The 12,752-nt window shown below is 38.8% G+C and overlaps 1 protein-coding gene across 1 annotated transcript in view; it reads right to left on the bottom strand.

Moving 5' to 3' along the window:
* kiaa1549lb (KIAA1549-like b) overlaps window positions 1-12,752 on the bottom strand; it is a 221,877-nt gene that overhangs the window by 155,169 nt on the left and 53,956 nt on the right. The window contains exons 3-4 of the mRNA XM_056267890.1: window positions 1,796-2,284; window positions 622-737 (exon numbers count right to left, since the gene is read on the bottom strand). Coding sequence (XP_056123865.1) covers window positions 622-737; window positions 1,796-2,284 — 605 coding nt within the window. The remainder of the gene's footprint in view (window positions 1-621; window positions 738-1,795; window positions 2,285-12,752) is intronic.

Genomic DNA, 12,752 nt, shown 5'->3' with positions numbered 1-12,752 from the left:
TTTTATATTTCACTTCTTTGTTATATATTTCAAGGAGAGCAGGTTTTCAAAAAAGAAAGTTCAAATACTTAATCCAAAAACAAAAGGTGACAGAGATAAAAACAAATAGTTTATTTTTATTTTTTGTCTGGTTCAATTAAAAGAAGGTCAGTCATGTTTGGCTAGTTAGCATGCCATAAATACACCATTATTTAGACATAACCATGTATTTTATCATGTGCCAGCAACTGTTAATGAGAATGGAAAATCTAATGCACAGTTCTAATGCACAATCTAAGAAGGTTTTATAGATCTCCTTGATTAAAATAAAAGATGCAGACATGGGCAACAAAAACATACAAAGACAAAATAATGGAGAATATGCTTTGCTTTGGGTGCAGATTTCCCAAAGAAAGGACAGCTTCACTAGAAAAAATCATGATTTCAACAGTTTTACCAACCAATGGTAAACAAGCATAAATCAGCCTGATCTAGCATGGTTCAATTCAGTAGCTAGTTCTGATGGAAGTTATAGCAAGACAGCAAACATTGCTTAAAGCAGAATGTCATTTATGTTGGTGCATATTGGATGCAGAACAAACTGTAAATGTTGATTTTGTTAAATATTCTTGAATTGCAAACCTTAGCCTGAACCGTGCTGTCGTTCAAGGCCTTCTTCAGAGCTTGAGTAAACCCTCGAGGGAGATTCTGCTTCAAAATACTGTCTAGACGACTCCTTCGTAACTGTACGGACAACACTGTCATAGACAGAAAAATAAAGAGTTATAGTATATATAAGTACGTTTATTTTATGTTTCTAATCTAATCAACAGAAACCATTTAATCAGGAAGGAACTTTGTCAAAAATTTACCATGGTAGCCTTTAGTTTTCGCCAAAACTAAACTATTGTTACTCTTCATAAATTAATATCAATAAGATATATACTGTATTGTATTTATCAACTAAGGCAATTGAACAGAGGGAAATGGATGAGACTAGCAAATGTTCCCGAATCCATAATAAGACCAAGACCATGGAAATATGCTCTACAAGTGTATTATCGAGTAGTACGACATTGTAATTCAGAATCTCCTACATGAACTGTTATGATATCAAATAGTATTCATTATTCATTATTATTCATTAACTGAGAGTAGGACTTTACATGTACAGAAGATTTATTCAAGGTATATGTTAAGCATGAATGACGGCAGCAGTAGCAAATAACACTAAATGTTGTGGTACTGGACCGGACTCAATCCAAGTCCAAGACAATATTTTCATCGCTTGGTCTTGTCATGAACTTGGGAGTATATGGACGAGGATTTGACTTCTGGTCTCGGTCTTGACCCGAAGGAACTGGTCTCGACTATACACTGAAAAAAAAACTTTTTGTATGAATGATTTTCACTTTTAGGAAATAAATATTTTTGATTAATATAAAATCAAAATTTAGGGTTTGAACCAAACCATAAATATAATTTGAGAAAAGTATTGAGTATTAGTAGACTGTAGTTGACTGTAGTTGACTGTTAGGTTAGGGTTAGCTTTTAGGGTTCAGGTAAGTAGAATAAGCAGACATATATTTGCAAACTTACTTATTGTCAGTAGAATGTCTGTTGGGGGACCATGAAAATAAAGCTTTAGCAGATATTAAACAGAAAGTCTTCTAATATTTGAATGACTGCTAGTTTAGATGTAGTTGCAAAATTACTAATGGTTAGTATAATGTCTAAAGTGGTCCATTGGAACAAAGTGTCATTAAAGTGTAAATAAAGTGTTTTAAATTTTTAAGTGACTTCTGAGCAATCACACCTGTTTTTATCCACATCTTGTCCGTGATGTTACATCCCAGAAGTGTGCCCTCAGTAGCAGCAGCTCTTGGAGGACCTAAAGTGCTTTTTGAAGGGTCCAATTTAGCACTCTTTGAGGTGGAAGCAGATGGGAATCTAGGTGTTGTCTTTGGAGATTCTGGGAGAATAGTTGTTGTTCTAATTGTGGTCCTAGGTGTTTTAGGGTGTCGTTTAGCAGCCGATGACTTGGTAGTGCTAATCTGATCTGTGGTTGTCGTAAAAGGGATGCTGGTTGTGGTAACAGTATTGCTGGTAAATGTAGTAGGTTTCGATATGATAGTAGTTGTAATGTCTGGCCGTTCTTGTTGTGTGTCCACAGCTGTAGCTGAAGGTCTACTGGGTGGAGCTGTGTTTTCCTGCTCAGATGGGTATCTGCTAGAATCACTGGCTTTATGGTGAGGGTCTGCAACTATGGATGTGGCCACAGGTTCCACCAGCTCAGATATCCACACTGAAACAACAAAATATTTTAGGTGAGGGAGGTGAGAAGGTGACTGTAGAGATCAATGTAGATGGTGAATGTGAAGTAATGATTCTGTTGATGGCCACAATGATTGAGATGATGATGGCGATGATGGTGAGAATTATGGTAACAATGATGGTTACGAAGTGTATAAAATGTAATAAGGACGTTCATTTAATAAGCATTAGTAATCATAGGTATTTTATGTGAAATCCAGATTTTTTTTCATGTTTTTGAAAGCAATATCTTATGCTCACAATGCTGAGCATCAAATCAGCATTTTAGAATGATGAAAAAAGTTCATATGACACTGAAGACTGGAGTAATGGCTGCTGAAAATTCAACTTTGCTATCACAGGCCATTACATTTCAAAATATATTAAAATAGAAAACAGTTATTTTAAATTGTAATAATATTTCACAAAATTGCTGTTTATACTGTATTTTCAATCAAATACTGTAAATGCAGCCTTGGTAAGTATAAGAGACTGTATTTCAATTATTCCAAATTATTTCAAACGTTTGACAAGTACTATACATTTTCATTCGTTTACATAGACACTGAAATATATCTAATGCATTGACTGTATCTAAAACATAAGAATTATATGTATGAGCAAATTACAAATCCTTTTGAATCCTTTTAGGTACATAGAATATTAATTTCATGTGATTAATATGGTTGAAAAGTATCACTTAAATTGTTAAATAAAGCAATAAGCCCCAAGAACTTGTGTTTACAGTGATTTTAGGAGGTGTTGTTAGGCACGACACAGAGCAGAGCACCTAAAACCCCCTTAGCTGTTATAAAATTACTGTAAACTATGGCTTCATGGGACTTTTTTTCAAAGTGTTCAGTGTCACTTCAAAATACCTAATGCTGCATTTACAGTATTAACATCAGTCAAAGACATATTCATCTTAGAATAAACAAGCAAACATGTTCATTGCTAAAAACTAAATTTAACAATTTACATATTTATAGTCTATATCAATGCTGTCATGGAATCATATAGCCCTGTCTGCCTCTCTGTCATCTACTAAAATGAGAGACTTAACATAACTCTTCTGAGAGGTATTTTGAAGAGTTACTCAGTCTGATCAAAGTGCCTAGTCATTAGCATAAAGTGAACTGTCTCTGGTCTGGTATTTGATATAAAAAGCAGTATAAATATCCAGAGTGTTCAATGACCCCCCTTTCTCTCGGTGGTCCTGGCAGCCTGTACATTTTGAACATTTGAGCCAGCATTTGTCTCTATTCTCTAAGTGCATTTCCAGGTAGCTTTGTTTTGGTCACTAAATAAGTAATTTACAGCAAATGCATCAATAATGTGCTTCAGGTTGAGAATGCATGCTTCAGGTCGAATACCTGAAGAAAACCTGCAACTGCTTCAGAACACTGAAGTAAACTGCTGGAAGACGGATATGTCATACTGTAGCTTGACCAGATGTATAAGACATTAAATGCTGTGTTCCAGATTTTTTATTTTTTTTTATGTTGTCACTTTCTCGAGCAGTGTGTTGTAAAAGGGGGGTATGGGAGACCCTAGTTCCCTATTTGTCACTCACTTCGACAAGTGTTGATGTAGTGACACTAGGGGTCGCAATAGGGAGCCCCAGACACCTCTGATACTTTGAGAAAAGGCCAATGAGAATTGCCACTCATTCAGATTTGTTCTTCGGAGCTGAGTGCATGTGTTTACAACCATCACTCATTCCATTCACCTCTACACCAAGGTTATTATAGTTTTGCTTTTTTAAATTAGTTTTTATTTAATATCGTTTTCAATTTTGCTTTAAATTTAAGTTTAGTTTTAGTTAGTTTCATTAATGGTATTGTTAGTTTTAGTTTAGTTTTTATTTTGCAAACACATTTCTATTTAGTTTTTATTTTATTTAGTTTCAGTTTTAGTTTTAGTAATTATAGTTTAGCAGAGCTAACAGAACACTTCCAGTGTAGACCAAAGCGAGACGATTAATTTCAGCAAAGTTTAATGTTTGCCCAGATTACAGTTAACTCTTGTGCAGAGTAGACATCTTAATAATACAAATAAAATAATGGTTTGAGATTGAACAAAGCACCAAATAAATATAACTTAAAAGTAGACAAGAAAAAAAAAATGAAAAATTCAGACAAACTAATTCATATTAAAGATTAAATCTTGTTAAACATAGTTTACTTTTTTTCAGCTGTACATGTAGCAGAGTGGCCACTGGAACATAACAAAAAAACAGCTCAATTAATTGACTACAGCCAACACAACCTGCTGTGAAGCCAGTGTAATTAAATAATAAGTATCTATGCAGTGTGTGAGTGTGCACTGTCACTATGTCTTTATATCCTGGTGGGGACTTAAACCCAGAGCCGGACAGTAACGGAGTACATTTACTTGAGTACAGTACTTAAGTACAATTTTGAGGGATCTGTACTTTACTCGAGTATCATTTTTGGGGAGTACTCATGACTTTACTCAAGTACATTTGAGAGGCAAATATTGTACTCTTTACTCCAATACATTTCTATCCATAACCGTGAGTACCTGAGTAAAAAAAAAAAAAAGTAAAGAAAAATCTCGGAAACCCTCAATTTGTTGTTTCCCTCTCAAACGTGATTGGATTGTGCAGGCGCCACTGATTGAGACAGCCTATCAGCAATCACTTTCAGTTTTCCGCCAAAGTCAACTCCATGGTCAGATTTTATATTACACATTAATGTAAGCCAAGCATTTGGTTTGATGTTCTTGAGTATGTGGTGTGTTTAACACAGTCAGGTTCAAATGTGGCAGTGGCATAGCCACGAGGGATTTCTTATTTCTTAAAAAAAAAACTTTAGGAGGCAAAATATATTTTTACTGATTATGTGAATTACACTGCGCAAACCAAAGTAGGCTACTACCCAGCGAATGAAGAAGGGTTGGTGCTCAGTCTCCACAGTACATAAAATATTAATTTTGTTTTATTTGATTTTTCGGGTTTGCATTCATGAGGAAAAAACAATGTTATGGACGTGTTCTCCGTTACGGACGTGAGCGCTCTGAAAGCGGCATAAAAAATGCTTTAAAACTTTCACAGAGACATCAAACAGAAAACACAAAACCTTTCTTTAACCTGAATTTTGTTTTGCATTAATTGTATCTTAATTTGAATCAATGTTTCATCAACCAATTGCCTGGGTTTAATAAATAAGAAGTAAATAGCAGACGATAGATAAGAAACGGAGGTGCCGGCACGTGAACTGGATCTCGTCTCATAAATGAACCGAAACACAGTGTATAAGGTAGCCTACTTGCCTCTCACAGACATGTCTACTTTTAAACAGAAAAATTCAAAACGAAAGAAAACAGACTACAGACTGCACTCTGCTTATGTAATCCGTATGAAATGTGCATTTCTCTCTGGCGCGTTCACTACTGAAGATCGCGAGTCAGCATCGTCAACTTCATCTAGCCGACACTGACAAAGAAAACACTTGTTTATTAACAAGTGTTTATTAATAAACAATTAAAATATGTCCTTGCCATATTTTACATATTCATAATCATTCCTTTTGCCGGTTCTTTGTGACAGCTTTTAGGTGCTTTATTGGCAGCGCCACCCTTACATGTGGTGTGTGTGTGTGTGTGATTGTGTGTGTGTGTTGTCCCCGCATTTAAAGATGGGACCCCCCAAAAATTTAATTTAATTAAATAAAGCAACATGGTAAAAAGATGAAAATGACTTGATTTTACTTTCAATTCCTTTTACATTCTCCAAGGTATTAACATTAACATTTTTCATAACTCCATGTAGGACGTTTCTGTGCATAAATGTAAGCACTGTGGCAGTAGATTAGTAATGCAATATTTAGAAAATCTACTCTTGTACTCTTGATACTCAAGTACTTTTAAAAACAAGTACTTTAGTACTTTTACTTAAGTAGACATCTGAATGTAGTACTTTTACTTGTACTTGAGTAAAATTTAGCAAGGGGTATCTGTACTTTTACTCAAGTAACAAAGCTCTGTACTCTGTCCGCCTCTGCTTAAACCTGAATGCACACAGACGCATGGGGACTCGTGTCACTTTGGGACCTATAGGTACACAAGCTTATAAATCATACAGAATGAGTTTTTTTTTTATGTAAAAATGGAGAAAGTTGTGTGTGAGATGGGTAAGTTTAGGGGTCTGTGTAGTGTGTGTGTGATGGGTCGGGTTAGTGTAAGGAGACAGAATATACTGTTTGTACAGTATAAAAAAACCATTACGTCTATGGAGAGTCCCCACAAATATAGTGGACCAGACTGTCTCTGTGTGTGTGTGTATGCGCGTGCTTGTTGGTGTGTCGTGTCCTGGTATTTCCTAGAATCCCTACATTGTCAACTTTAATGAAAACATGATATCTCAAACATACAGAAGTACATTAAAGGTTTTTTGTGCTTGACGGACTTGTTTGCTGTTGCACCCGCGCATTGCAAACGGCATTCTAAAAACGCTGCGCTCAAGTTAAAAGAAGTTCAAATTGCGTCTCATTACCTTGTGTTATTTCCCATTCCACTGCCACAAACGCATCCTTTATGAACAGCCGATGTGTTCTACGATGTGTTCTACGTTACGGTCCTTCATTGAGCACGTCACGACACGCGGTTAATCGCCTCAGCAACTTCACACGGGTGAAGCGCCAGGCATTTCCCTAAACAGCCAGGTCAGATTTTCCGCCAAAGTAAAGAGCTTATTAATTACGAAAACGATTATTTATTTTTTCTCATTATTATTTTATTTCAGTTAGTTTTTCAGTAACTGTTGTTAGTTTCGTTTCGTTTTAGTTTTTCATTTATTATGAATTTTGTATTTTATTTCAGTTTACGAAAATGTTTTTTGACCAATAGTTTTAGTCTTAGTTTCAGTTTTCGTTTACGAAAATAACCTTGCTCTACACAAGGAAATCTTCTGCCGAAACTGGTGTACAAATCGCATTTCAGCGGTCTCTCTCCCCTCTCTAAGGCACAGTTAAGTGCAGAGAGCTCCCCAGGGCACTTCACCAATAAAAGAGCAGATTTCTCAAAAAGAGCAGATTTGTTCAAGAATGGTTCAGTGTTCTCACTGCGAGAACATGATCATGGCAACATTTTGGACGCAACCTTTTCTGGCTAGAGAGAGATTCACCTCAACTTGCTCTCCGTCCCGGTCCTTCTGCTATGCACAAGGGTGCGGCAGCAATCGCTGAGGGCAATATAAGGGCAACAATTGGAGCCTTTTTGCCGTGTCAATCCTCACGGACCTCCTATTCCTTGTCACGCATTTGCACCCAGTCGAGTTCTCGTATGGGTTAGCAGTTCATCTCAGGGCGAACTAAATTTTTCATTTTGAGCTTGAGAAGAGGATGAACTGTCAATTGCGGTATTGACGGGGCAGGTTTATGCATTCCGACGCTGAAGACCCCACTGAAGACTCCACTGGACTTCCACGGTCGAATGTGGTAGCTCAGTTTGATGCAGAGTTAGCAACCATGCTTGCACCGGCCGCCTAGAGCATCGGCCTGCAGTGTAATCCTCCGGCCCAGTCCCGGGCGTTATCAGCTGGATTATTGGTATCTGGGTTCGGGGCACGACTCACAGTCGCACCCCACACCAGTGCCCTTCTTTCCAGAAGAGAATGAAGAGCTTGCGGAGTCATGAAAGGCACATTTTACTGCCAGGGCCCGCTTCATGAGCTCTTCCACCCTCACTACCCTCAACGGTGGGGCAGCCAGGGGGTATACAGAGGTTACACAGATGGAGCATGCAAATGTGGCACATTTATGCCCGTAAAACAGCACAATCGTCCCAGACTCCCATCCAGGGCCTGTATGTTCACTTTGTCTCTAACGGTGAAGGCTTACAGTGCTGCTGGACAGGCCACATTCGCCCTGCATGCTATGGGCATCCTGCAGGTCCATCAGGCAAAAGCTCTAAAAACCTGAACGAGGGTAGTTCTGAGCCAGGAACAGAACTATGCTCGGCAAACCGAAAGTTACGGCGTGGGCTCTCGGCCAGGCGATGTCCACCATGGTGGTCCAGAGATGAGGGAGGTTGACAAAGTCTGCTTTCTTGATACCCCCATCTCGCAAGGTGGCCTATTCAGTAACACTGTCAAGGACTTTGCCCAGCAGTTCTCTGCAGTCAAGCAACAGACTGAGTTTTTCATCTGCTCGTCACCGAGGGCATAAGTCTGCGACTGTTTCCTTTTCTTTTTGTTTGGCCACTCACCCAAGTGGCAGCAGTGCCCAAATGTTCAAATATAGAGTAGCTTCCTCAATCCCTGAGTTGCACAGTCTGTAGCCCGAACATGTTGGACGCGAGATTGTCGCCTCCCTATGTCCGGCCGTGACACACACAAAGTCCTGCACAGGTGAGTGTGGCACATTCCAAGGACACGCAGCTTTTTCACCCCTCACCAGCTGGTTCCGGTTGGGGTTTACAGAGCATGGTAGGTGTTCCTGTACACCCACAGCCACAGGATCACGATGCACAGCTTCCCGACATGGCTGTCAATGCTCCGCTTCAGTTCCCTAAAGCAGGTATGTCAAAAATGTACAGTTTGGAGCCCTGGCTAGTGCTCCCTGATCCGTCGCACTGGCTCATCAGGACAGTAGTGCTGCCGCGATTAGTCGACTTAGTCGATGTAATCGACCATGCAAATTAGTCGACGGCAATTTTTTTTGTCGATTTTTTAGCGCGATTGTTCCCGGCGCCCCCGCAGCTTTGGTTTCACACTCAACTTAATTCAACCGAACCCTGGTGCGTTTGCGTGCATCTCACGCCATCGCAAACGTGCATGACAGAAAACAGAACGCGGGTCAATCAATATATATATTTTTTTTTATTAATTCTGTGCTATTATGCGCAGCTGAGTGAACAACACAGGTGCGTGTGTCGCATTGCCTTCTGCTACTTGCAAACGGACTCCTTTGAGGAGACAGTGGATTTCCAAATTTGTTGCCCTGATTCCACGCGCTATGCGCGAATACACTGCAGACTCACTCTCGCTCGTATCCAAGGTAAATCATCAACACTATCATCCGTTACATGTGTTTTATTTAACTAAATACATCATAATCAGCTAAAACGCATGTGCAGGTCACTTTACTTCCTGAACAAGTGCGCACCCGAGTCGTGTTGCTTTCACATTCGCACCGCGGCACGGGCCCGTCATGCACGCAATTGTAAACGTGAGCCGCATAGCTGGATGCCTGCCTGCTTTCAGCGCGATTCATTATTAGGCAGAGCTAAGCGTAGTAGGCTAGTCCAGACTCTTTCAATTAAATTCCAATTTATTTGTATAGCGCTTTTCACAATACATATTGTTTCAAAGCAGCTTTACAGAAAATACATGCATTGCGTCTACTTTAGTCTACAATTAAGAGTGATGTTATCAGTTATGCATTTCAGAAATGTACATATAAAAATGTACAGTAAGCTAATAATGTATTCATTTAAGGCAGAACAAAGAGCTAATTAAAGTAATGAATACATACATGTTTGTTAATAGAGGATTAGATTAGGACTCTGACTAATATGGTATAGCCTAGTGGAAATGCAGATACTTATGCTTAGATTGTTAATATATAATGTTTTTCAACAGGTGACATTTTATATTTTGGCCCTTCAGTTGTGTTCAAAATAAAATGGACACAACGAAATGACAAACAATATATATATATATATATGTATTTTAAATTAGTCGTTTAAATTAGTCGACTAATCGAAAAATTTGTCGAAAGATTAGTCGTTGGAAAATTAGTCGTTAGTGGCAGCACTACAGGACAGTAAGACTCAGCTATACGATTCAGCTTACGGCGCCCGTCCAGGTTCAATGGCATCTTCTTTATAGTCCAGTCATTTTATGAAAAAAGGTTGAACAAATTGCAACAGAAGCAAACTCAACTGATTTTGTATCCTCAATATGTCCTGAGTAAGGAAAAAAAAAGCCCCGAAGAATCCCATTAGGGGAACGTTTATAAAAAGACCCAACTATATCCCATTCATACGCCTATTCATTCTTTTTCTCACGTGAAAAGGGTAAAAATTTTAACCTTTAGATATCATCATGAAAATCACTGAGTTGATTACTTACATCAAGACAAACAAAAAATGTATTACAAGTTTTTTGCAATTGTTTGTTAACATGGACAAACGGTGCATAATATAATTACGTATTAGCTAATTTGCATAATTACCCAAACAAATCTAAACATTGGGTATAGCAGGTGAAAATGTTTTTTTTTTTTATCTTGTTGACATATAACAGTAAAAGACTTAATGTTAAGGTCTGAATGGAACCCATTTAGGCTACCCATGAACATTAATACAGGAAGAAGTACCAGAAACCAGCCTTTATTAATTATTATTGCAGAGATGGGGTTTGGGCATTGAGTACGTAATTAGATTTTTTGATCCAGACACTTTATTTCACTTACCTTTTGTCTTCTGTATTCTCCTTACCCACGTCTCCTGTTCTTCCCTCAGACTCATCCCCCAGAAACAGTCCCACTGACCCAGTCCCACTGACCCAGCCCCAAACCCCATCTCTGCCATAATAATTAATAAAGGCTGGTTTCTAAAGTACCTCTTCCTGCATTAATGGTCATGGGTAGCCTAAATGGGTTCCATTCAGACCTTAATATTAAATAGTTTACTGTTATATGTCAACAAAATTATACAAGACATTTTCACCTGCTATACCCAATGTTTAGATCTGTTTGGGTATTTATGCAAATTAGCACATGTGTAATTAGATTATGCACCATTTGTCCATGTTAACAAACAATTGCAAAAAACTTGTAATACATTTTTTGTTTGTCTTGATGTAAGTAATCAACTCAGTGATTTTCATGATGATATCTAAAGGTTAAAATTTTGACCCTTTTCACGTGAGAAAAAGAATGAATAGGCGTATGAATGGGATATATTTGGGTATTTTTCTAAACTTTCCCCTAATGGGATTCTTCGGGGCTTTTTTTTCCTTACTCAGGACATATTGAGGATACAAAATCAGTTGAGTTTGCTTCTGTTGCAATTTGTTCAAGGTTGACCCTTATTTTGGCTAAAAATGACTGGACTATTACCTCGTGGCAGGTGTAAGGACCACCCGTTGGCCCAACGGCAAAATCCTATGAGCGAAGATATAATGCGTGTTTGGACCTTTAAGCACTCCTGAAATTCACTTAATTTATTAGAATTTAGTTTCAATTTTACTTTAGCTCTGTGCTTAATTTATCTCAATTTAGACTGTGTTTTTAATTAGGAATGAACCATAAATATTGGTCATGTGTTAATTTAGATATTTGATTATTCAGGGTATTTAACTTTGCTGTGTCCAGTACACGCCCTGCGTGTTTACTTGGAGAGTTTTAGAAGCTCTGAGCAGCTCTTTGTCTGTTTTGGGGGACAGCAGAAGGAGAAAGCTGTTTCCAAATAGAGTTTGGTCCGCTGGTTTGTGGATTCCATTGCCTTGGCATACCAGGCACAGGGTGTGCGGTGCCCTTTTGGAGTACAAGCACACTCTATGAGGAGTGTTGCGCCCTCCTGGGCTTTAGAAGACATCTGCAAAAGACATCTGCAAAGTGGCAGGCTGGGTGACACCTAATACCTTTGCAAGATTTTGCAATCTCCGGGTTGAGCCAGTTTTGTCAGGTACGAGCAGGTAAGCTGTGGGCAACTGGCTGGGTGTACCGCTTCCACACAGCGCCTTTCCCCTCTTTGAGGTGATAACGTGCACTTTTTTTGTCCACATGAGTTCCCTAAAGAACCCTGGATGTGCTTTACCCTTCAGCAATCTGCGGCAGTCGAATTCGCAGAGGAATTCGATGCCAGGCCCAGTACTTAATGATGTATGCCCTTTTTAGGTCAGCCCGTACTTGGACTAGTTGCTCTATATGTAGTGATTAGAGATGCATGGATCAGCTCTAACATCACCCGAATCCACCGTTAAAAATAAATCATCCACCCGTAACCCACCCAAAAATATGATTTTCTCTTTCCGCACCTGAACCCGCACCTGATCGTCATCAGCATCACTGAACGCGGATTGACAACAGAACCGGAAGACAATGCAATGCTGAATAACGTCGTAGTTTTTGTTATTTTTGGACCAAAATGTATTTTCGATGCTTCAAAACATTCTAACTAACCCACTGGTGTCACATGGACTACTTTGATGATGTCTTTATTTCCTTTCTGGACAAGGACAGTATAACGTACATACATTTTCAATGGAGGGACAGAAAGCTCTCGGACTAAATCTTAAATGTCTTAAACTGTGTTCCGAAGATGAACAGAGGTCTTACGGGCTTGGGACGACATGAGGGTGAGACATTAATGACATAATTTTAATTTTTGGGTGAACTAACCCTTTAAGTGACATGGCATCTGACGTACAGAAGCCAATGGCACATGTCACTATGCGTATTGGCACATCCGGTCTTCACTGGCATGTGCCA

The sequence above is a fragment of the Rhinichthys klamathensis genome, unplaced genomic scaffold (assembly GCF_029890125.1).
Source record: "Rhinichthys klamathensis goyatoka isolate OS25496 unplaced genomic scaffold, OSU_Roscu_1.1 h1tg000265l_1, whole genome shotgun sequence".
Taxonomy (NCBI): Eukaryota; Metazoa; Chordata; class Actinopteri; order Cypriniformes; family Leuciscidae; genus Rhinichthys; species Rhinichthys klamathensis.
The sequence above is the reverse complement of the archived record's forward strand: the minus strand, read 5'-3'. Positions and strand labels throughout refer to the sequence as shown.